The sequence below is a fragment of the Symphalangus syndactylus genome, chromosome 2 (genome assembly GCF_028878055.3).
Source record: "Symphalangus syndactylus isolate Jambi chromosome 2, NHGRI_mSymSyn1-v2.1_pri, whole genome shotgun sequence".
Classification (NCBI taxonomy): Eukaryota; Metazoa; Chordata; class Mammalia; order Primates; family Hylobatidae; genus Symphalangus; species Symphalangus syndactylus.
In genome coordinates this window covers 96,761,065-96,785,991 of record NC_072424.2, presented here as the reverse complement: position 1 = coordinate 96,785,991, position 24,927 = coordinate 96,761,065, and the positions used below count along the sequence as shown (strand labels likewise).

Below are 24,927 nucleotides of genomic sequence, written 5' to 3'. Positions count from 1 at the left end.
TCCTTTTTCCAATTAATGATTCTTTCCTCCATTCTTCTTTTGCATGTCTAGTGATTCCCCACCCTTTCTCTTTCTTTCCCAGGTACCTTTCTTTGTGAGGCATGTGAGGCAACTTATGTCTGCCTCCCATCAATTAAAAGAGAGTATATCCCATTTACAAAAACTCACTTTAAAGTTTCCTCTTTTCATTGGCTTTTTTGGCCGCAGAAACTGTTTTACCAGTATATAAAAGCATGGAGTGTTTTAAGTTGCTTATGGAACACATTTTACAACTCTGTATCTGGTTCTCCTAAGTTCCTCTTAGATTTAGACTTCTTTTAGAATACAGTTATGTAGTTTCAAGTTACAATATCCTGTGTATGAGAATAGAAATAGGTCAATTAAATGGTTTTATCAAATGCATATATGACCATATATAATACATACATATACCTGTTTTATGTTTTTATTCTTACCAAAATACTTAATTCTAAGTATATTAAGATATCTAGAAGTGATACAGACATATTGAGGCTGATGTCTGTTTTCAAAAGGAGTGACAAATCAGTTTTCCATAGTGAAAGAAAAGCACCTGACATTATTATAATGGCCGAATAAAAGATTGTGGGACATTTGAGACATTTTAAAAACTTAAAGGTTTGCAATAACTTTGAGTTAAATAAAAAATAAAAGTTTACATAATGATTCTAAATTATGAACTGATATATCTTTTAAAGAGTACGTTTTTAATTCTCAGATAATCTTAGCGAATATTTGTTGAATGCTTAGTACATGCCAGAGTCTGTTCAAAGTGAGCTATATGTAGTAACATAGCCTGGTGAGGTGTTGATACTAACAAGTGACAGAGCTAGGATTTTAACTCAGAGCACACAGTTCTATTTCACTTTACTACTTTACAAATAAGTGGTTTAACATACTCTTTCCTCAAAGTGACTACAACCTAATGAATATGTTAGTTGTCTTGTGTTTTTATTTCATATTATGAATTTTTATTGAAACTTAAGATAGATATTCATTGTATTCTAAATGTGGGCTGCGGCGTTCTTTAGACAGTCTATAAACAACATAACTAAACTATTTTCAGAATAATTACAGAAAGTAGAATTTAAATGGTGATATTAAATGGTTATTTTTATGATATATTTTAGAACATTTTAAATGGAAACATTAAGGCAGTTATTTTACTATCGTTAATATCTTTGAAATGCTTTTCCCCCTTTGACGGGTAGTTTGTGAACTATGCCTTGTATTTATTCTTCATTGTGTACCTTTCTGGGGCATAGATTTCCTTGCTGAAACAGAATCTGGAGATACAGCTTTCCCAGTCTCAGACTTCTTTGCAACAGCTGCAAGCCCAGTTTACGCAAGAACGACAGCGGCTTACGCAAGAGCTTGAAGAATTAGAGGAGCAACATCAGCAAAGACACAAATCATTAAAAGAAGCACATGTCCTTGCATTTCAAACTATGGAAGAGGAAAAGGAAAAGGAGCAAAGAGTAAGTTTTATGTGACATACGTTCAAATGTAATCCAACAGCCTAATAATAATTAGTCTTCAAATAAAAAAAATTTTTTTTTCTATTTTTTGAGACAGGGTCTCACTCTGTCACCCAGGCTGAGGTGCAGCAGCACAATCATGGCTCACTGCAGTCTCTACTACCTAGACTCGTCATTTTCCCACCTCAGCCTCCTGAACAGCTGGGACTATAGGCGCACACCACCATGCCTGGCTAATTTTTAATTTTGTTTTTTGTAGAAACAGGGTCTCGCTATGTTGCCCAGGCTGGTCTTGAATTCTGGGGCTCAAGCAATCCTTCCACCTTGTCCTCCCAAATTGCTGGGATTACAAGGGTGAGCCACTGTGCCCAGCCCATTCAATATATGGACAAAATACATTGAATCAAACTGGTTTCACGATGATTTCTTTATTCTACTGAAATGACCCTAATTATTTTTTCTAATGTTGATTATCTTGTGATTAGTTTTCTTGAAAATGAACCTAAAACATTTTGTATTTCTTAAATAATAACTGAGTTTTAGTAACTGTTTTCTATTTTGTTTGCATTTTCCTTCCTATATTCTAGCATAATAATTTGAATTTGTCTTGTTCTAGGCTCTTGAAAATCATTTACAACAGAAGCATTCTGCAGAGCTTCAATCACTAAAAGATGCACACAGAGAGTCAATGGAGGGCTTCCGGATAGAAATGGAACAGGAACTTCAGACTCTTCGGTTTGAATTAGAAGATGAAGGAAAAGCTATGCTTGGTATTTTGTAAAGATTACAATCTTGTCATATTCATATGTACATTTTTAACATTTTTTAAATTCAACATAAAATCACCAAGTTTTATTTAAAAATTTTGAAACATCAAAATGAATATCTAAGTGTACTGCATATTTTATTTGAAGTTACCAGATGAATAGGCAGGACACAAACAGTAAAGTGACTTCCCCTCAGCAATCTCTGTACTCCAGCTATGCAAACAACACTGCTGGTACTCTAATCTGTCCTTTTTGGACTAAGTGGACTCAGGACATTGAGGTGTCCCAGACATCAATCACTGCCCAATAGAAAGGGCATGGAGCCACATGTCCTTAGACTGCATGGTCATATGGTTTTGTTTTTTTTTTTTTTTTTTTTTTTTTTTTGAGACAGAGCTCGCTCTCGCCCAGGCTGGAGTGCAGTGGCGCAATCTCGGCTCACTGCAGGCTCCGCCCCCCAGGGTTCACGCCATTCTCCTGCCTCAGCCTCCCGAGTAGCTGGGACTACAGGCGCCCGCCACCATGCCTGGCTAATTTTTTTTATTTTTAGTAGAGACAGGGTTTCACTGTGTTAGCCAGGATGGTCTCGATCTCCTGACCTCGTGATCTGCCCGCCTCGGCCTCCCAAAGTGCTGGGATTACAGGCGTGAGCCACCGCGCCTGGCCGGTCGTATGGTTTTTTATACTTCAAGATTTTGTTTTAATGGGAAAAGTCAGTATTAGGTCTGACTCTTCTGTCGAGGTATATATTTCTTTGAGATTTCTACCTATGAGGTGTTCATATCATTACTTTTTATAAGGAGATAAGTTGAGTTTTGAAGAAAAACTGGATATGTATTTAAAGATTTATTTTGGGTTTTGTTTTTTATGTCATTCAATAACTTTTTGTTCTTACCATCTCATTTTCCTTCTGTTTGGCTTTATTCCAAATTATGCTAATATTTTTAACATGTTGTCATACTTCAGTGGTACACTCTTTCCAAGTAGGAATTTGGAGCAAAGAAGACTGAAATGTTGTCAATATTTTGGGCCTCAAAGGGAAAGCCATCTGACCCTGTTTCTCATTGATAATGTTGCTGGGAGTCCCAGACCAAGTCGTTAAAGCTCTCCTCTTCCTCCTTTAAAACCCACTATGACTGCTAGCATGAAAATCAGATTAAATTTAGACATTCGTCAAAGATTTGTGAAAAACCTGTTCAGGTGCTAGAAATTGCTGAGCAAGGAGAATTAAAAAATAAACTACTGCCCTGTCTTTGCACAGGAATTGGAGTCAAATGTAGAGGTAGCCTTTATAGAAATGTGGCCAAAAGGGAATACACATTCCACAGCTTTGTGAGGGCAGGCAAAAACAGTCCCAGTGTTGGAACTATTGTTGTTTAGTCCACTGAAACATGCTCCACTAAACATGATTTAAATATGTCTTTGTTGGCCGGGTACGGTGGCTCACACCTGTAATCCCAGTACTTTGGGAGGCTGAGGCAGGTGGATTACCTGAGGTTGGGATTTTGAGATCAGCCTGACCAACATGGTGAAACTGCGTCTCTACTAAAAATACAGAATTAGCCAGGTGTGGTGGCACATGGCTGTAATCCTAGCTACTTGGGAGGCTGAGGCAGGAGAATCGCTTGAACCTGGGAGGCCGAGGTTGCAGTGAGCCAAGATTGCACCACGCATTCCAGCCTGGGCAACAAGAGCAAAACCCAGTCTCAAAAAATAAATAAATAAATAAATAAAATATGTCTTTGTTGACAAGAAGAGTTTTGGGTCTTTAAAAAAACTTTTATTTTGAAATAATTGTAGATTCACATGCAGTTTTAAGAAATACTACAAAGAGATCTCTTTAACCAGTTCCTCCAATGGTAACATCTTGCAGAACTCTGGTACAGTATCACAACCAGTATAATGACAAAGATTCTGTCAAGATTCAGAACATTTCCATTACCATGAAGATGACTCATGTTGTTCATTTGTTGCCACATCTATATTCCCAGTCCTGCCCTCCTATAACACCTGGCAACCATTACCCTGTTCATTTCTATAATTTTGTCAGGTTAAGAATGCTCTAATTCTATAAATGAAATCATACAATATTTAACCTTTTTGGGGAGAAGGGATAGGGTCTCACTCTGTTGCCCAGGTTAAGAATGCAGTGGTGTGGTATCAGCTCACTGAAACCTCCGCCTCCCGTGTTTAAGCAATCCTCCTGCCTCAGCCTCCTAAGTAGCTGGGACTATAAGTGTGTGCTGCCACACCCAGCTAATTTTTGTATTTTTTGTAGGCAGGGTTTCACCATGTTGCCCAAGCTGGTCTCAAACTCCAGGCCTCAAGTGATCTAAGGGTTTCGGCCTCCCAGAGTGCTGGGATTACAGGTGTGAACCACCACACCCAACAATATTTAACATGTAGAGGCTGGCCTTTTTTCACTCAGCATAATTATCTGAAGTCATCCAGGTTATTGTGTGTATCAACAGTTTGTTTCTTTTTGTTTCCAAGTAGTATTCAATGGTTTTGATCCACCGTAGTTTGTTGTCCTTTGCCCGTTAAAGATCACCTGAGCTTTTAGTTCTTACCTGTTACAAATAAAGCTGCTATAAACATTCATGTACAAATTTCATAGAAACATAAGTTTCATTTCTCTGGGATAAGTGCCCAGGAGTGCGGTTGCTGGGTCATATGGCAGCTGCATATGTAGTTTTGTAACAAACTGCCAAACATTTTCTAGAGTGACTGTACCATTTTCCATCCCTACTAGCATCATATAAATTTTGCTCACATCCTCACCAACATTTGATGTTGTCATTATATTTCATCCTTTCTTATAGGAATGTGTGATAACTCATTCTGGTTTTAATTTGCATTTCCCTAATGGCTCATGATATTGAACATTTTTCATGTGCTCATTTGCCATTTGTATATCTTCTTTTCTAATTGGATGGTTTATATTTTACTGTTGCATTTTAAGAGTTGTTTGTATATTGTAGATACTAGTCCTTTGTTGGGATCCTTCAATTCTACATTTTATCCCCATCATTTCATTGAAACTACTCTCCCTGAGATCACCACTGAGCTTTGAACTTCCAAATCCAAAGTATTCCCACTTGCTAGCTTTCATCTTATTTGCCCTATCTTCAACATTTGAGCCCTTTGACCAAAACCTTCTTGAGTATTTTTTCCTTGGTTTTCATAATAATATACTATACTTACTATATTCCTACTTTTCTGACCTCTACTCCTTCATCTCATATACTGTCCTGTTACCACATGCATCCATCAAATATTAGTATTTCCCAAGATTCAGCTCTGTCTTGGTTTGTTTTCTGTTGCTATAGCAGAATGCCACAGACTGGCTAATTTATAAAGGAAAGAGGTTTACTTGGCTCATGATTCTGGAGGCTGAGAAGTCTAAGATCAGGTGGCTGGCCACATCTGGTGAGGGCCCTGTGCTGCTTCCTAGCTTCGTGGAAAAGTGGAAGCAGGAAGAGGGCCTGAGCACTAGAAAAAAAGGGGGTAGAGCTCCTATGCCTGCTAACCATTCCTGCAAGAAAGCCATTAATCCCTCCTAATGACCTAATCACCTCCTAAAGGCCCCACCTCCCAACAGTGCCACAATGACAATCAAATTTCAACATGTGTTTCAGAGGGGAGAAACCATATTAAACCACAGTAAGCCCCCAGCCTTCTGGTCTCTTTTTAGTCTTCAGCCTTTTCTTGGTTTATTGCATCCACATCCATGGTCGCAACCACCATCTATGTGCTGGTGATTCCACATAATCATTTCTAGACCACACCTCTCTTCTTGTACCTTAGGTTTCTATTTCCTACGCATTGTTAGACAGATATTGTAACTTATACTAAACATTTAAAAATATGAACTCACTGTCTCCCATAGTCCAAAATGTGTCTATATTCCTGTACCTCCTACTCTAATTAATGATATCACTGTTTACACACTTGCCAAAACCAGGAAAATGAGAGTCACAATCGACTTTTTTTCTTTTTTCCTTTTTTTTTTTGAGACAGAGTCTCGCTCTGTGCAGGAATACAGTGATGCCATCTCAGCTCACTACAACCTCTGCCTCCCAGGTTCAAGCAGTTCGCCTGCCTCAGTCTCCCAACAAGCTGGGATTACAGGAGCCTGCCACCACGCCTAGATAATTTTTGTATTTTTAGTAGAGCCGGGGTTTCACCATGTTGATTAGGCTGCTCTTGAACTCCTGACCTCAGGTGATCCACCCGCCTCATCCTCCCAAAGTGCTAGGATTACAGGTGTGAGCCACCACACCCGACTGACTTTTTTTCTTTCACTGCCACGTTCTATCTGTTACTCCCTCCTCTTAAACATTTCTTCTATTTGTTTCCTCTTCTTTGGTCCTCTGCCATACTTAGGTTTTGGTTGTATCATTTCTCACCGGGATTATTGCCATAACCTTGCAGATCTCCTTTCCTGCAGTACACTCTCTAGACTCCAGTCAGGATAAACTTTGTAATGCTCAAATCTCACCGTATGATAACCCACTTCAAATCCTTCATTGATTCCTCATGTCCTACCTTAGTGCGTGTCAAGGTTTCCCACTGAAAAAGGCCTTAACACCAGGGGAAACAACTTATGCTTTACATGGCAGTCTCAAGAGGAGCCTGAATTGGCTAGCTACAAGCACAGCTTGTCTTTGAAGTCTCATGTTTTCACTTTAAAATTGATAAGTGTGTATTTTACTCACTTAAATCTCTGTTTATATAATTAATGGATTTTCTACAAATCTTCAAGTAAAATTCATGTTTCAGAAGATGATCAAGTTTCTTCACACATACCACAACACATATCCCAGTTTGAGAACTATGAGCCTTAGGTTAAAATAAAAAGCATTTTGTACTAAAATTTTCTCCCACTAGGTTCCATTTTCTTTACAGTGTGACCATGTGCACTGTGGCCTCCTGCATACCAACCCTCCTATAGTTTGCCAGACAGACCAGGTTCTTTCTGCTTTTACATATGGTATCCCTTCTTCCTGAATGCTTTTTCCTTCTCTACTTGGAGAACTCCTACTTGGTCTTTCAGACAGTTACTGTGACAATTCCCTTCCCCAGTTTCCCTGTCCTAGAAAGTTTGGGTTCTTGCACTACTGTGCTTTTATCATACCTAATAGTCACCTCTGATATCCTACTTAGTTTTCTGGCATAATGTCTTCCCCTCAACCCTATGCAGTTATAGAGATACTGTCATATTTCATTCCCCCTTAGAATAGTGCCTGACATTCAATAAATGTTTATGGACTGTATGAAATAATTCCAAATTCAAATGAAGGTGATGACCTTCAGATCACTAAGAACATTGACCAGCCAGGCTCCTTTAGGGATATTTTTGAAGAATTCTTATTTGGGTGAGAAGTTGCCTCCTAAATATTTGTTATGGTACCATTAAACTCTAAAATTTTATTCTTTTTTTTTTTTTTTTGAGATGGAGTCTCACTCTGTTGCCCAGGCTGGAGTGCAATGGCGTGATCTTGGCTCACTGCAACCTCTGCCTCCCAAGTTCACTCAATTCTCCTGTCTCAGTCTTCTGAGTAGCTGAGATTACAGGAACCTACCACCATGCCCGGCTAATTTTTTGTATTTTTAGTAGAGACGGGGTTTCACCAGGTTGATCAGGCTGGTCTCGAACTCCTGACCTCAGGTGATCCACCCACCTCGGCCTCCCAAAGCGCTGGGATTATAGGCATGAGCCCCCGTGCCTGACCAAATTTTATTATTCTAATAGTGAAAGAGATGAATTAAAAATACTTCATCTCCATTAGCACTTTACCTGCATACTGAAAGCATGTATAAAAATACCTTGATCCACTTAAACATTTGAAGTATTTTATATCCTCATCAAAGCTACATTAACTTTAAATTCATGATAGTATATTGTGGTCTATAATATTTAAATTTGTGATAGTTTATAATCTATTAATTTAATGGACAAACAAGTGTTCTAATTTTTTAAATAATATTTTTTACTTCTATAATTTTTATCTAAAGTGTTGATAATATTTTTAAAATGTGCCAAACGTATTTTTGCCTTGCAATTCTAGCTTCCTTGCGCTCAGAACTCAACCATCAACACGCAGCTGCAATTGATTTGTTACGGCATAATCATCATCAAGAATTGGCAGCTGCTAAAATGGAATTAGAGAGAAGCATAGACATCAGCAGAAGACAGGTAAGTAAGGGTATTCTGTACTCTGATGATTTCTTAAATTTGAATAGATTGAATGTTCATAATTTTCTGAAAATTATTTTGTAATAACTTTTTTCCACTAGTTATCACATTCTATTTATATTGAAGAGTCTTATTTGATTTGGTTATTTATTTATTTGAGACAGGGTCTCGCTTTGTCACTGAGGCTGGAATGGAGTGGCACGATCACAGAAGGGAGCTTAACTGTCAGATAACTGCTAGAGCAGCACTAAACTAAGTCTGCTTTGTAAGCCATGTGATGTGTGTGTTTTAGGAGGGCCTCCTTAGATGCACTTTCTCTTTAGATTATAGGCAGTGGTGCCACAATTATTCTTCAAAATCATGTAAAACTTACTGAGAATGTAAGAGCACTGTGTTGTAATCTCAACTCAGCCACTGATTATAAATCTTTGGGTATTGGTTTCCTCATCTGTAAAATGAGAGAGATGTCCTTTGACCTTTGGGTTCTTTGTAACCTGACGTTATTGAAGCTATATCCATATACACACTTACATGTGTGGAAAGAGAAGAGGCCTTGAGGTTTTCTCATTTCAGCAGTTTGCTTTTGAAGAAGAAGTGTCAGAATGATTACATTTGACATTCCAGTGTGTCATTTTCTTTCCCGCAGATAAACACAGAAATCAAATATGTAGAAAACTTCTAAAAATTACTTTTTTTTTTTTTTTTTACAGAGTAAGGAGCACATGTGTAGAATTACAGATCTACAAGAGGAATTAAGACACAGAGAGCATCACATCTCTGAATTGGATAAGGAGGTTCAGCACCTTCATGAGAATATAAGTACCCTAACCAAAGAACTGGAATTTAAGGGGAAAGAAATTCTCAGAATACGAAGTGAATCTAACCAACAGATAAGGTATGCCATTAAGTAAAACAGAAGGAATATGCAGTGTCATCTGAAAAACTGTTGTGCTGATATTTAGTAATCTATGCCTATTTTTGTGACTAGACTGCCTCTCTAGTAAAATATTGAAGACCACTTTTTACTTTATTTGATGACTATATTATAATCTAGAACACAGATGAAATTTTTATATCCTGAATGATGTACATGTATTCATTCACGTTGGAAATTGTATATAATTAACTGAATTCTTTTTAAAATGTTATTTGAAAAAGCATTAAAGGAGACAACTTTGACAAAGCCAGAAGCTTATAGCAGAAAGTAAGTAGCTTAATTTAGGCTGTTTACATTAATTTCCTATATATTATACCAAAAACCATTTCAAATCTGGTAGAATAATAGAAAGTTTTGAAAGCTTGACTTCAGAATAACATTTTCTTAACTAAAAATAAATCAAACAGGTTGCATGAACAAGATTTAAACAAGAGACTTGAAAAAGAGTTGGATGTCATGACAGCATACCACCTCAGAGAGAAAAATATCATGCGGGCAGATTTTAATAAGACTAACGAGCTACTCAAGGAAATAAATGCAGCTTTACAAGTGTCGTAAGTCATATTATATAAGAAAATTCATATGTGGATAATAAATTTAGGAGCACTATGTTTAACCTCAGATTAGCTGTTATTTTGACTCTAATAGAAAGGATACTTTAAAAAGAAAATTTTAGTGCTGTGTTACAGATGGTAATTGCAGTGCTATATGTTCTTTAATTAGGATGAGGCAGTTGAATGATGATGTTTTATCAACTAAGACTGCAACAGTTCTGCTAGAACAATAATCTGAAGAATGTCCCTTAGGATCATGAACTATCATGCCATGGTGAAAACTGAAAATATGGCTATTATATAATGTTAAGTAAAAAGAATATATAGTGAACAATAGGAATACTATGATCCTATATACACACTAATAATGTATATTTTACCAAAATATAAAAATATCTTAACAAATACCAAATTTTAATAGTAATAGTTCCCTCAAGAGAATGGATTAGGAGGTACTGGAAATGAGAAAGAGCAATTCTTTCTTTTTATTTTGTATACTCCACTTACATATTGTTTAAATTCCTACAGGAAGCATCTAATTGTGTTATGATTTTAAAAATCAATAAAGGGGAAAACATTACAAGTAAAGTTACTGCTCATACATAGTAACTACAGTATCGTTAAAACCAAAGTTTCTAATTCTTAATGTTCTTTGAAAACATTTAATAACCCTTCCTTTCCTAGATGCTTGTAAACTGATGTAGCTAATGCAGTTTGTACTCAGTCCATCTCTGTGGCCTAAACCCTGGTCCAACATAAGTTATTTCAGAATTAATCTACTCTAAGCTGCTGCTAGTAGTTTATTCACCTCTAGTCTCTCCTCTTCCAATCAAATATATGTATCCACATACTTCAGTAAAGTCACAATTAGTGACTAATCCCATTATCCTTCCTGTCAAAGTCAAATGTAAACTTATAGCTCCAATGTGCCTTATTCTACATCATCCAACAGCAACCCTTATTTCTTATTCTGTCTACTGTCTTTTTATCAGCCTAGTGGACCTTCTTGGTTTCCTGTGTTGTCCTCTACAGTCTAGAATAACCTCCTGTATTGTTGCCGTTTTAAGTGTTGTCCTCAAATCTAAAAATTATCTTATTTGATTTATGTGACCAATTCAATCTCTCGGTAAAGATTGTTACATACATAGGCAACACCACAACACACACAGACACACACATGCACACACACGTATTCACTTAAGCCACAGCAGAAAACAGGTCCCCAGTTGTTATTTACTTGAGTATGCTGTGAGATGACGTGCTCTTTCTGATGGACATATTAAGAATCTTTACATTAGTTAAGCACTCAATGAATGTTTCATGAATGAATTTTATGATTCTTTCCCCATCATATTTACCACTTTTTGAAGTTGCCTTTGAAATGGTGAGGAAACTTGTGTTACTTCCCTGGTCACTCTGAGTTTGGTGTTTGCTGTTATTAGAGGTGATGTTTAAATCCTTCTGGGCCAAGTATGAGCTCAGGTATCTGCCTTGTATAACAGCTCATAACCTCATGCTTTTGCAGAAATGATTTACAATAGACCTCAATTCCTTGGCTATCCTTTTTCCTGGCCCCACTGGTATTCCTCAGACAGAGACTGAAATCTTGGCATCCCCCACTTCATTCTCTGAAAAAACATGGTCACAGAAAGAATAACGTCAGTCTGTCTGTGTGTCTTGTCTCCTTAGGAATGTTAATTTACAAAGAGTAAAGGTTGTGTCCTTGTTTTTCCTTTATTCTGTTGCATATGGTTTTGCACATTACGAATCTTCAGTATGTAGCAAATAACTTAGTTTTTGATTTTATGATCATTTTTAATAATCAAAGAATTAGTATTACTTTTAAGTAAACTACCTGCTTTTCTAGACCCTCCTTTCGTTTTAATGCTTCCACTTGGGTCCATGCTAACCAATCATGTTTCTTTTTTCACCAGAAACCTACTTTCAGCAGGTAATTACCCCCTAGCTTTAGGTGTTTACTCCTTTAGTTAAAAACAAACACACACCAAATTTATATTTGACCAGCACTGTCCAATAGATTGTCTGTGATAATGAAAATGTTTTGTATCTGCTTTGTCCCGGTTAGTAGCTTCTAGCTAAAAATGGCTATTGAATGCTTGAACGGTGGTTAGCATAACTGAGGAGCGGAATTTTTAAATTTCATTTAATTTTAATTAATTTAAATGTAAATAGCCATATGCAGACTAATGGCTACAATGTTGGAAAACATAGTTTTAGACAATTGATTGTTTCTGTTCCATATCCTTAAATGCAACCTGCTTGGATCCGCTGAATGGTTTGGATTTAGACAGGTAGTGAGCAGGAAGAGTTGGTTCCAACTTACGGAGCTGTGGGAAACAGTATCTGAACTGTTCCCAAGGACTAGGGGATTCTATTGAAGTTCCTAATCAGCTGCACCCTGGCTTTAAAACTTTGAAATCAGAAGAGTCCTGTGGATTCCTGGAAGGCGGTGGTGGTGGGGGCTGAAGGGACGTGGTGCAGCTTGACAGTCCACAGCCTGCCACTGAGGAAGCTTGGGGGCAGATGCAGCTTCTTGCTTCTGCTCCTGCCCCAAATCCTGTTGAACTCCCTTCCTGGAGAGAGAAGGGTGGGGCAACACAGGTAAAGGGTGGGAAATACCCTCCAAGTCTGTAAGTATTGTAGAAATGGTGATGAGTTCTATATTGCTTATGGAATGATGATTTTTAGAAATCCTCTTTGGTGCTGGAAGTTAAAGTCTTAGATTTTCAGAGAGTTCTATAGAAATTTTATTTTTCAGTGATATAGTAGTAAAAACTTTATATCTAATAAAAATTTCCTGATTCTGGTTTCTTTTAGAAACAAATGAGAGAATGGGCTGTTTGTTTTTTTTATGTAAATGATTTACTCTATAAGTAAAGTTGAAGCTAAATGAAAACATTCTCTACAACTTGAGGTCATGGCAAATTTTTATATGCAAAAAGATGGTTCTGAGATTATTGATTGTTTAGGTTTATTTCACAAAAGATGATTTCTTCTTGAGAGAAATGTTGAGTTTCTGTACTTAGATTTTAAATAGGTCAGTAATCCCCAATTGAAAAGAAGCACTCCGCCATACCTGAATTACTTACTTTTTTTAAGTTTTGAGTCCTTTCATCTATAATACTCAAATAACTTTTGTTGTTGTTGTCATTTGATTCTTAATTTACCATTCAGGTATTGTTGTAAGCTTTGTGAGGTACGGAAGTAGTCTTGTCACAAATCAGAGTCTGTGCGTAATTTATGGGAAAAGAAAGGTTCAGCGTTAAAGTGCTTTGATTGCTATATTTCCTTTATTTAAGAGTTTAGAAAATGATGAAATGATGATATAATAGAATTTTTTCATCTTTATAAAATCAAAGTTATAGGATATATGTGTGCATAATATACTATTGTTTGGTTATGAAACAATAGTATACTATTTTTGGTTCTAAAATTCACTGATTTTATTTTTTTATCCTTTTTCTTAACAAGACTGTAACTTGGAAACTTTGTGTACAGTTTTTTAGGCATTTGTAATTTAGGCCTGTGTTGTCCATGAATCACAGACATTGACCTGTATATTGTCAGAGCCAAAGAAAGCAGGGCATGCATGCCTGGTGAGAATCCATCAGTGGCCCTAATTAGTAATTTTATATGTTCTACTTCTCTTTTCTCCTTTTTTCCCCCTTTCTCTTCTCTCTTCTGTTACTTTTAGTGGAAATCTGTAAAATTTGAGTAAAAGGCTACACTTGTGTGGTATTCTCAAGGCGGCATTTCCCAGGTTTTAATCATTCATATACATCCTTGGGAATTGGGTCATTTCTGGCTATGTATATTATTTTCTTAATATTTTTAATTGACTTATTTTAATTTATTTAATAGGAAAACTTGATATCACTACAGTAGAACATTTATCACTACTGAAAAATTTTATTCTTTATTCTAAATAGAAGCTAAGCTATAATTATATGAATAAATTTTGTGAAAATAAAACAATGTTATTAGATTCTAGCTAGCATTTACGCTGAAGACCTGCCTGAGTGTTGTGAAATAGAGTAATGAACATAAGTTATGAAGGCGATTTAAGATATATAGACCCGGCTGGGCACAGTGACTCATGCCTGTAATCCCAGTACTTCTGGGAGGCCGAGGTGGGTGGATCACCTGAGGTCAGGAGTTCGAGACCAGCCTGACTAACATGGTAAAACCCCCGTCTCTACTAAAAATACAAAAATTAGCTGAGTGTGGTGGCAGACACTTGTAATCCCAGCTACTTGGGAGACTGAGGCAGGAGAATCGCTTGGACCCGGGAGGTGGAGGTTGCAGGGAACTGAGATTGTGCCATTGCAGCCTGGGCGACAGAGCAAAACTCCATCTCAAAAAAAAAAAAAAAAATATATATATATATATATATATATATACTCAAACATTTTTTTTTCTTGTGATTAGAAAGATTAAAGAACAAACTTAAAAACAACTGTGTATCCAGGAACAAAACCAAACTCCACATGTTCTCACTCACAAGTGAGAGTTGAACAATGAGAACATATGGGCACAGGGAGGGGAACATCACACACCAGGGCCTGTCAGGGGGTGGGGGGCAGGCGGAGGGATAGCATTAGGAGAAATACCTAATGTAGATGACGGGTTGATGGGTGCAGCAAACCCATGTATACCTATGTAACAAACCTGCATGTTCTGCACATGTATCCCAGAGCTTAAAGCATAATTTAAAAAAAAATAAAAAACAAAACTGTATCACTAGTTGTTCACACCTGGACTAAATTTTAGAAGCAGTGCTGGTTATGAGAGCTGCCTGCGGCAACTGAAGAAAAAAAAATATTGACTAGTCTTGGCTTGAAATGGATATCAGAATAGTACCAAGTTTTCTTTCTGTAAAGATTTTGAAAGACTAGTAATTAATGAAATATATTTGCAAGTTAAATCTATATCATATTACTTACTTGTTCTCTCCTTTAATGCTTTCCTGTTTGTGTTTATATGGATTATGTTTTTTATATTTAATCAATTATATTTTCCTATTTAATATCCAGGTGTTTTTCTTATTAAACATTTTTGATGATGTAAAAATATTGTATTACTCTGTTCTCACGCTGCTAATAAAGTCATGCCCGAGACTGGGTCATTTATAAAGGAAAGAGGTTGAATTGACTCACAGTTCAGCATGGCTGGAGAGGCCTCAGGAAACTTACAGTCATGGCGGAAGGGGAAGTAAACACATCCTTCTTTACATGGTGACAGGAAGGAGAAGGGCCAAGCAAAGGGGGAAAAGATTTTCCCTTATAAAACCATCAGATCTTTTGAGAACTTACTATCATGAGAACAGCATGGGGATAACTGCCCCCATGATTCAATTACCTCCCACCAGGTTTCTCCCATGACACATGGGGGTTGTGGGGACTACAATTCAAGATGAGATTTGGGTGAGACACAGCCAAACTATATCAGATATTTTATAGAGAAGATTAACTGATAATAATTCTGTAGGCAAAGGATGTTTAAGCTAAATAAAAACACTGCAATTTGGATTCAGGGGTGGACCTTTATTATGCAAAAAAAGTGGTTCAGAGATTGTAACTGATTGCTTTAGATTCACTTTACATTAACTTTTCAATTAACAAAAAGATAGAAATAATAGTTTTAAATAAGTCTTTAAGTTTAGTTGTTTAGCTACCATTTATACCAAGTATTCTTGCTCAGCTGCGGAAAGCAGTTCATAAATCTTGTACTTTGCTTTTAATGATAAAAGAAAGTGCTCCAGTGACATCTTGTGGTTTCTCCAACATAAAACCCAAACTGCTATTTCTTTTACTAGATTAGTATTTCTCGACTTTCTTAAAATGTTTGCCCATAAAATATGTAAGAGTTAACTCTGCCATATTGGGATAAAATGCAAGGTCACTTTATGTGAGTTAACAAATCACTTATTTTTCACTTGGTCTCTATTGTCACAAAAGAACAAAAGTAAAGATAGTGGAACTTAACACATTGTACAGCAAGGTTGTTCAACCCACGGCCCACAGGCCATATGCAGCCCAGGACAGCTTTGAATGCGGCCCAACACAAATTCGTAAACGTTCTTAAAGCATGATAAAATTTTTTTTTTGAGATTTTTTTTTTAAGCTCATCAGCTATCGTCAGTGTTAGTATATTTTATGTGTGCCCGAAGTCAATTCTTCTTTAAATGTGGCCCAGGGAAACCAAAAGATTGGACACCCCTGTTGTACAACTTACCTCGCACTGATCTGTCGAAGTCCCAGCTGATCCTGAGACAATCACTTCCTCACTTCCTCATCACCTTCATACCTCCCAACACCCTAATTGAGAACTTTAGCCAGGGGACTGGATAGAGAGCCTAATATATTATCTCCAAATCTTTAGCTTGGGCTGAGTTTGTGGAGGGATTTTATGGTACTCAAATACACTGAGATTCGGGTACCTCTCTAGGGTTTTGGGTGGGAATAGGAGTGTATAACTGATTTCTGGAAGATAGATCATCTACAAGTTACTCAGTATTCATGAGTGAATAATTTTTCCTAAGAATCTTTATTAACCATAATTTTATTGAATAATGTTATTGAAATTTTAAGTTCTATCCTTTATATCCTGAAAATAAGATGTTTTAAATTGTTCTAATTATTTGCATTTTCTAAAATTGAAAGTGCTTTTTCTGAAACTAAGCCAGCAGTTTCCATTTGTATTGTCTTCAGTCTGTCCCATCCTATATTCTTAGACTCAGCAGGATGTGTCACCTGCTTATAAAAAGTGGCCTATATTTTAACGTTCAGGGCATTCAGGCCTATTACCACCTCATATCATTCAGGACAGAATAGGTTTAGAAGGGAACATAATTCTTCTCTTACCTGATGAAACTTTTTTTCAGTTTGTATGTATTGGCTGATAATACAGAATTTTTAAACCTTATTTTCTATAAACCAGGAAAAAATGATGTCATACATGTGTGTCCTTTGTTTTTCTTTCATCTTTATTTCTTGTCCTTTTTATATGTTACCAAGCCTTGTGTTATCACACAATATTGTATTGTAATAAGCACTTGTAATAGTAAGCCTGCCTTTCTAGTATCAAACCTGTATTTGTCAGGTTAGTATCATTCAACATATAATTTCTTCTGCAGAGCTTATCTCCAAATACTCCTCACTTTTTCTCCAAATACTCTGGAATGACTTAAAATGAGTGACTTCTTCAGAAGTAACCTGCAAAGCCTTTCATAGTACCATCTACCCCTTTAAAGCTTTTAATGTAACTACTGCTCTTGAAGCAGTTATGTCATTATGCTTAAAAGTTTTAAGGAAAAAATGAAGTTTTGTTTCAGATTTTTGTGTGTGTTCAACTAGACTAATTTTTTTAACGTAGGTATTACAGAAGAATGTATCTGAGTGATATCAGTGAGCTAAAGTCTTTCTTGTTTTCAGATTAGAAGAAATGGAAGAAAAATATCTAATGAGAGAATCAAAACCAGAAGATATACAGATGATTACAGAATTAAAAGCCATGCTTACAGAAAGAGACCAGATCATAAAGAAACTAATTGTAAGATATTTTGGTTTTAGTCTAACTATGTTAGTAATCAATAGATATTGATTGGGAAAATATGGGACAATCTTTTTAAGTAATGCTAAGTGAAAATAGAAAACACACAACATGTGCATTGTGATTGAAAGTTCATTGAAATGTTTATGAATAAAGATAAATATAAAGTAATTTTTAAAATTTAAATTTGGCATTAGGGTAAGGGAATTGTACGTCTTTCATATTTTTTTAAAAAAAAGTCTTTTTGATACATATTGAATGTTTAATAATATGTCACTGCCAGTATACAATTAATATACCATTGAAGTGTGTATACATATGTGTGTTGCACATGTAGAATTAGGATTGGCTAGCAAAGAAAAGCCAGCATATTCCTGCATTAGCCTGTATTGTACACTAACAAGTTGAGCATATTGATTTCCTAAAATGTGTCCTAGCAAACACTAATCCAAAATTTTTACTCTATAGAAAAAAAAGTGTTCCATAATCTAGCCACAGAAAAGTTGCATGCTTTCTCTTGGAAGGTCAGTAACACTGAGGTTCTCTCTTGGAAAGTCAGTAACACTGGATTCTTAATGGCTCTGAAGTTTATCAGCTAAGAAAATACAGATTTAACAATGAATATACTCTTTAATCGTTCATATCTTCAGCTGAAGACTTTGGACTTCAGCATGCAAAAAGAGCATAAGAGCAACATGTATTTCTGAAGTCCTTTTTCCTCAATGCATCTCTGTTTGCATTTAAGAGAGGCAGCCTGTTGTCTTAGACTAGAAGTTCCTGCTGAAAGCAACAGGTAGTAGATTGGGGATCACAGGTAGAATCCAGGAGCAGGCTTTGGAGAGATGAGTGTGTGCTGCTTCAATCCACCAGCCACCCAATTTTCTACATATCGTGAACATGAGCACAGGCCTTATAGATTGCTCCATCTGATAGCAGCAGACTCATGGAAAATTATATTTCACACATGAAATCAGCAAGCATAGTAAATGTATTGAAACTGTGTTCCATATAAATAGCTATTAATTCCCAGTTCTTACTGAGGAGGTGTTATAATTGTATTTTATCCTCACAGCAAATACAGTAAAGCAACTTTCGAAAGCAACACAGCTCACCAGGGAAGAGCCAGGATTGTAGGCAAGGGTTGTTCCATACTCCTTCCACAACAGCCTGATTCTTTGGACTATGAGGCACATATGCTAAGATTAGTGATTTGAATGACAGTGGTGACTAAGAGAGGCATAAAGAATTCTACTAGATTTCACTAGAATCTAGTTCTGCTAGAGCACAGCCCTGCATTCTCCCACACACTGTTGTATTTACTTATGGCCCTCCCACATTCTGATTACTTAATTAGAACATCTTGTTGGTGAAGCCAAAGGTAAAGGTTTTATCTCTATATGGGCATTCACTTTTTCCCTGTTCTTTGATTACCATTGCTATCATAGATTAATATCTCAGATTAGATGCAATCGAATCTATTTATAGTACTGAAGAATAATGAGGCCGGATATGATGGCTCATGCTTATGATCCCAGCACTTTGGGAGGCTGAAGCCAGAGGATTGCTTGAGGCTAGGAGTTTGAGTCCAACCTGGATGATGTAGTGAGACCCTACCTCTACACACACCAAAAAAAAAAAAAAAAAAAAAAACTTAGCTGGGTATGGTGGCACATGCCTATAAAAAGAAATAGAAATAAAGATTAATGACATAGTGTCATCCTTATCTGTGGAAACAATTCAGTCATGCCCAGAGCCCCATGAATGTAAATTGTAAACCTGCCCAAACTGCGTAGTCAGCCCTGTGAAACAGCTGGGACCAAATAAAACATTTAGGTCCATTCTTGAAGGAAAAGGGTCAAGTGCTTGGGTATAGGGTTTAAAAGGTGTTGAAAACTTATCCCCCAACATTCCTTAAGACAGCAGCAATCAGGTCTAGAAATCTTTAAACAAAGTATCGAAATCTTCATTCAGGTTTTATAGTAAATTTTAAGTGAAATGGCGTTATACATTTATGTTTTTTAAATATTCCATAGAAAATATTTAAAAGATGTTTATAATTCTTTTGCATAGGAGGATAATAAGTTTTATCAGCTGGAATTAGTCAATCGAGAAACTAACTTCAACAAAGTGTTTAACTCAAGTCCTACTGTTGGTGTTATTAATCCATTGGCTAAGGTATGTGCCATAAACACTGTAGAATAGGAATGTGGTTTAAAAGTTGGTTAAAACTTTGGTGAAAATATTTGGAGCAGCATAGTTAGATAAGGCTCCCAAAAAATGTTTTCTTCCATTTAATAATCTAGCACTAAAACTTATGAATTATTTATATGTTCATTTTCAGAATGAAACTCTGAATAATACTCATTCCTTTAAATATATTTTACCAATACTATAAAACTTGATTCTACCTTTTTTTCATATTTCTAAAGAAAACTAACCTTCTGACTCTGCTTAAGACTATTTCTTGTTGTTTTCTTATTGTTCACAATCTTCTGCTTATGGTCCAGAAAGAGACTCCAGCCCTGGATACCCAACAGCTGTTCCTGGTTTAAGGCCTAACATCTTAATGGACCTTGGGTTGGACATGTATTTTGTTGCCTACCAATCATCAGAGAAGGACTTTTCTTCTCTCAGCCTTCTGACCGTTCTTTTTGGTTTGGTTTGGTTTCTTGTTTTTGTTTTGGAGATGGGGTCTCACTGTGTTGCTCAGGCTGGTCTCAAACTCTTGGGCTCAAGCGATCCTCCTGCTTCCAGCTCCCGAGTGGATGGGATTATAGGTGTATGCCACTTTGCCCAGCTTTATGACCATTCTTGATTAAAATTGAGTATGACTTATTTTGATACTTGTTACTCTCTTGGGACAAATAGAAGAGCCTTGAAATAGACATGGCCAAGTCTCATAAATCTTTGAACCCTAGCTTCCCATGGCTCCAATCATGTTTTGGGTATAGTAGGTATTCAGTAAATGTTTGTTCAGTTGCAAAATTTCATCACATTCCCAATAAGCCACCACAAATTATTCTGTAAATAAAGGAATAAAGAATAAATGATTATATATATACATATATATTGGCTTCATAGGAATTATGAATCTTATGGCAGAAATCAATAGTTGAATAAACAAAAGTGATAGTTCCAAAGCTGTTTTTCAAATTCAGATTTGATTAAGTTTCACGTCATGCCTAATTTTTACTAGGACTTTACCCAGAAATTTTCCTTTCCTTTCACAGCTCGTAAAACTTCTCTATTAAGAACACTGAATCTACCCTTCCTTTACAAGTTAAAGTGTTCCAAACTTTAAACTTGAATGTTTTCTAAAATAGAATGACTGTAGGAGCATGTAGCTGTATCTCAGAGTCTAAAATACTGCCTGGCAGATAGAAAGCTCTCAGTGAATAATTGGTGAATGAATAATTATAATTAGTTTTAGTTTTTTAATTCATAATTTAGGGTGAAATAAGATTTTAATTATAAAGCAAGATTATGAGGTTTGTGAAAAAAAGATATACTAAAAATACTCCTTTTCATTTATTTATTTTATTGGAATTAATTTTTTTTAGCTGCAAAACGATTACTGTAGAACTTTACCAGTGTTCTTTTGATTTCTTAAAATAGAAATGTTAAGTAGGTTTAATTATGCCCTCTGGTGACTAGAATAAGAAAATGCAAAAGATATATCTTTGTAAGAACTTTCAAACTACTTTTGACTCCTAATAGTGACTTTAGTTTTCACAAATAGTTCTGAGGAAGGTATTATTATTATTTTCTTTTTCTGGTTATGCTAAAATAAGATTTTCATCAGAGACTCTACAAGTCACAGAATTTGGCAGAGGAACATGTTTAGACAATAAGATAAATATAAATAAAAGTTCCATCTTGTATATTAATTGCATTTTTTCCCAAACTCGAGTTATTTCCCTAAAAAGCTTACAAATTTAATTGGTATACATCTAATTAGTGAAATATGAGAATATTCTAAATCTAGTAACATGTTAATTTTTATTTCTCATAGCAAGATGATGATCATTGATTCTAGAGATGTGAATAAAATACTTTGAGACTAAAAGTTAGTGAATTGCAAGCTGATAGATTTTGATAATCTGCAACGGAATTTGTCTTTTTATCTCTTAATTTTAAAGACATTAAAAAATCAGCTGATTACTGTTTTGTAACCTTTAAAGTTTAAAAAATATGAGCCAATTAATGATTAAAGATTAAAAAATATAATGCCAATTAATATGGAAATTAGACTTAATTATACAGATATAACTTTCTCTCTTCAGAAAGATAGATGTCACAGTGAATTTAAAACCAGATTATTTCTCTAAGTCAGCTTTAGGTCTTTGGTAGAAATGTGCAGTTTGTTTCAAACTACATTGCCAAGCATTTTCTCATTCCTTTTTTTTTTCCAGGCAAGAACTGCCTCCCTTTGACAGATGGCTAAATTTCATGGACTTCTCTTTTAAAATTATGTTTAACTTTACCCCTTCTCCTAATTTTAGCCTAAATCCATTTAACCTTCTATCTGCAAGACTTGCTCTCTCCCCCAACCCTTTTTCCCTTTTCTTCCCAAAAGGGTATTCTTTACCCCTTGGCACTCTTTTTACCTTCTCTCCCATTCCTCGTGAATGACTCCTAAATGTTTCTTCCTCATTCTTTCTGTCCTGGTATCATGTCTGTCTTTGAGGATTCCATGTAGATAAAAAATACCTCCAAGGATTCCCAGACCACAGTTTGGGTAACACTGGTTAATTAACATCTTAATTTAACATAAAGCTTCCAAAATTTTCCCATGCCAAATTTCTATCTTCTACCATTCCTATTTTCTCATTTGTCCTCATGCAGGGACTATCCTCACATGTATTATTTTTAATGCAGCAAAAGAAGAAGAATGATAAATCACCAACAAACAGGTTTGTGAGTGTTCCCAATCTAAGTGCTCTGGAATCTGGTGGAGTGGGCAATGGACATCCTAACCGCCTGGATCCCATTCCTAATTCTCCAGTCCACGATATTGAGTTCAGCAGCAGCAAACCACTTCCACAGCCAGTGCCACCTAAAGGGCCCAAGACATTTTTGAGGTGAGATCCATCTCACCAATGTTTTTTTCTTTTCTTTTTTAACTTGAGAAATTTACCTTCTTACATTGCAGAAATCACTACTTTAAGAACAACCTAAGAAAAATTACTATGAAATATTTTCTTCAAAGTATATTTATCACCTCTCTAGAGAACTTCCTTTTGGCTGTGTTAAAAAGATTTTTTCTAATTTCTGGTCATCAGTCAATTTTCTACGTACTTGAAGGAGGTGTTAATGTAATTTGTATGGTTAGAATTTTAATATTATGCACAATTACTTTATTTTTAGTATTGTCACCAATTTTTAAATTAACAATCCATCCTTATCGTAGAACTTTAAAATAATTTTTTGTTTACTAAGTGGTTTTTGTTTCTTATGTATGTTTATTTTTTCCCTTTCTTGTTTACCAAGATTATATATATGCTTATTGTCAAAATAAAAACATACGTAAACTCTGGGAACTTAAATATACTTACGTAAAAACTAAATTTAGAAAAAATAAATAATTTTTAAAATTTCCATTCCAATTTTAAGCTACCTTGCAGTTGTTGATTAAATGTATTAGCAAATTTTGAATGAAATGCAAATTTCATTAGAAATTTAGCCATTAGATAAAGTCAGAAACTACTGTTGTTTTATGCTCATCTTACTATTACTGATTTTTTGCTGCTTTATGTTTTTTTTCTTATTCTTACTAAATCTTAGCAGTGTCACTAGTAATAGTCTTACAAAGTAGGCAGGTTTTTTTAGGCTAAGTGATTAGTGACATAGTGATTAACAAAATAAATAGCAAGAATGAAAATTAGTCAAATACACCTCTGAATTTGTCTCCTGCTAAATATTTTGTGTTGCTTATTTTCCCTTGTGCATGGGTATGTTCAGGTATCAATAAGATGCATGTGCATGAGCTCAAGGAACATGACTACTGGAGTTTCCATTACACATTGTTGCGTGCCTTGTAATTTTCCCCAAAGACGGTAGGGATTCTTTTGTTTTCTTAAGTAGCCCAAAGACTCTTTAGTTAGAATTAAGATAAGTATAAACTATATAACATCAATGATGGGGGGAAATTATATTTTTAGTGTACTCCCTTTCCTGGAGTATTTGCATAGGGAATTATGAAATGAAAATTTAATGTAAAATGCATATAGTAAAAAATACTCGTTACTTTAGTTATATTTAAGGACACATCTGTAAGATCAACTAAAAGAGAAAAGGTGCTGAAAGAGGATCATTATTTTATTCTCTCTTATTTCCCACAATTCTTACTGAATTTTTTATTCAAAGAAGGTGACATTTTTGCAGTTGTTTTTTGTGATTGTTGTGATATGGCTCCTCCTTAACTGACTTCATTTGAGCTGCTGATGCACTCTTATGCTCTCATGGAGTGGAGAACCGATTCTAGTATAGAGGGAGTAGCAAATCTTTAAAACATGACTTACAACATGGGGAACCCGTTGTGGTAATCTATGCTGATGTTTTATGTGCTTTTGCCTTCATTTTGCAAAATGACTTCATGCTGGGTTACATGTCTCTCTTTTTATGAATTCAGTCCTGCTCAGAGTGAAGCTTCTCCAGTGGCTTCTCCAGATCCCCAGCGCCAGGAGTGGTTTGCCCGGTACTTCACATTCTGAAAGAATTGTGTTGGCACAGCTCTGTATGGACTGTTACTAAGAGCATGACTTTATACAGATTGTTATGTAAATAGGCTTTCCTATGTCAAACACTGTGAATGAGAAAGTATTTGTCTCTCTCCAACTTGAAAATGCACTGTATTTCCTGTGATATTTATTGGAATCATTCTATAAGGTACTATATTATGTGTGTAATTATAACTGTTATTTTTATTTGAGATGGAAGAGTCTTTAAACTTTGTAATTCCTGCATAATAAATTTTGTTAGAACAAACAATAATGCTTTTTATTTTTTTCTAAGTTTGCTTTAATTTTTAAATATTTTCTAATTCCAGGTAAGACTTGTCAACAAGTTTTACTGCATTATAATCATGTCATATCAAATTATTTGACTTCAGTAATCATAACAATCGGGATAGGGAAATAGAAACTCTTGTTCCAGTACGATGCGTAATTTTAACTAAATTGTTCTCTAAATTTACAAAGCTAGAATGGAAGTGCTTGTGTAAATTGTGGACTTTGAAGTGTATAAAATACTGTTGACTTTTAGGTGTTTTTTTTTTTTCAGTTTTGATAGTTGAGATCTAGAACTTTAGTACAGTTAGTATCTATAATTAATACTATGTTTTATGGCCAAAAGTCACGGGTAAAGAATAAATAGTCAATTTGATTTTAATTTGTCTTAAAAG

The 24,927-nt window shown here is 35.5% G+C and overlaps 1 protein-coding gene across 17 annotated transcripts in view; it reads left to right on the top strand.

Annotated features, from left to right (window-relative positions):
- The window catches only part of FAM184A (family with sequence similarity 184 member A), a 121,374-nt gene extending 96,856 nt beyond the window's left edge, over positions 1 to 24,518 (top strand). The window contains exons 10-18 of one of the 17 annotated variants that reach the window (XR_010116523.1): positions 1,284 to 1,496; positions 2,113 to 2,266; positions 8,335 to 8,462; positions 9,173 to 9,357; positions 9,807 to 9,953; positions 17,408 to 17,525; positions 19,596 to 19,700; positions 22,371 to 23,581; positions 24,157 to 24,208. Coding sequence is in view for 16 of the 17 variants with exons in the window: in XM_063620674.1 (XP_063476744.1) it covers positions 1,284 to 1,496; positions 2,113 to 2,266; positions 8,335 to 8,462; positions 9,173 to 9,357; positions 9,807 to 9,953; positions 17,408 to 17,525; positions 19,596 to 19,700; positions 22,371 to 22,606; positions 24,157 to 24,238 (1,368 nt within the window). In the remaining variant the exon portion in view is untranslated. Of the gene's footprint in view, positions 1 to 1,283; positions 1,497 to 2,112; positions 2,267 to 8,334; positions 8,463 to 9,172; positions 9,358 to 9,806; positions 9,954 to 17,407; positions 17,526 to 19,595; positions 19,701 to 22,370 lie in introns of all 17 variants that reach the window. The other 16 variants (XM_055262741.2, XM_055262743.2, XM_063620706.1 and 13 more) reach the window with 16 other exon arrangements.
- The last annotated feature ends 409 nt before the right edge of the window (positions 24,519 to 24,927 follow it).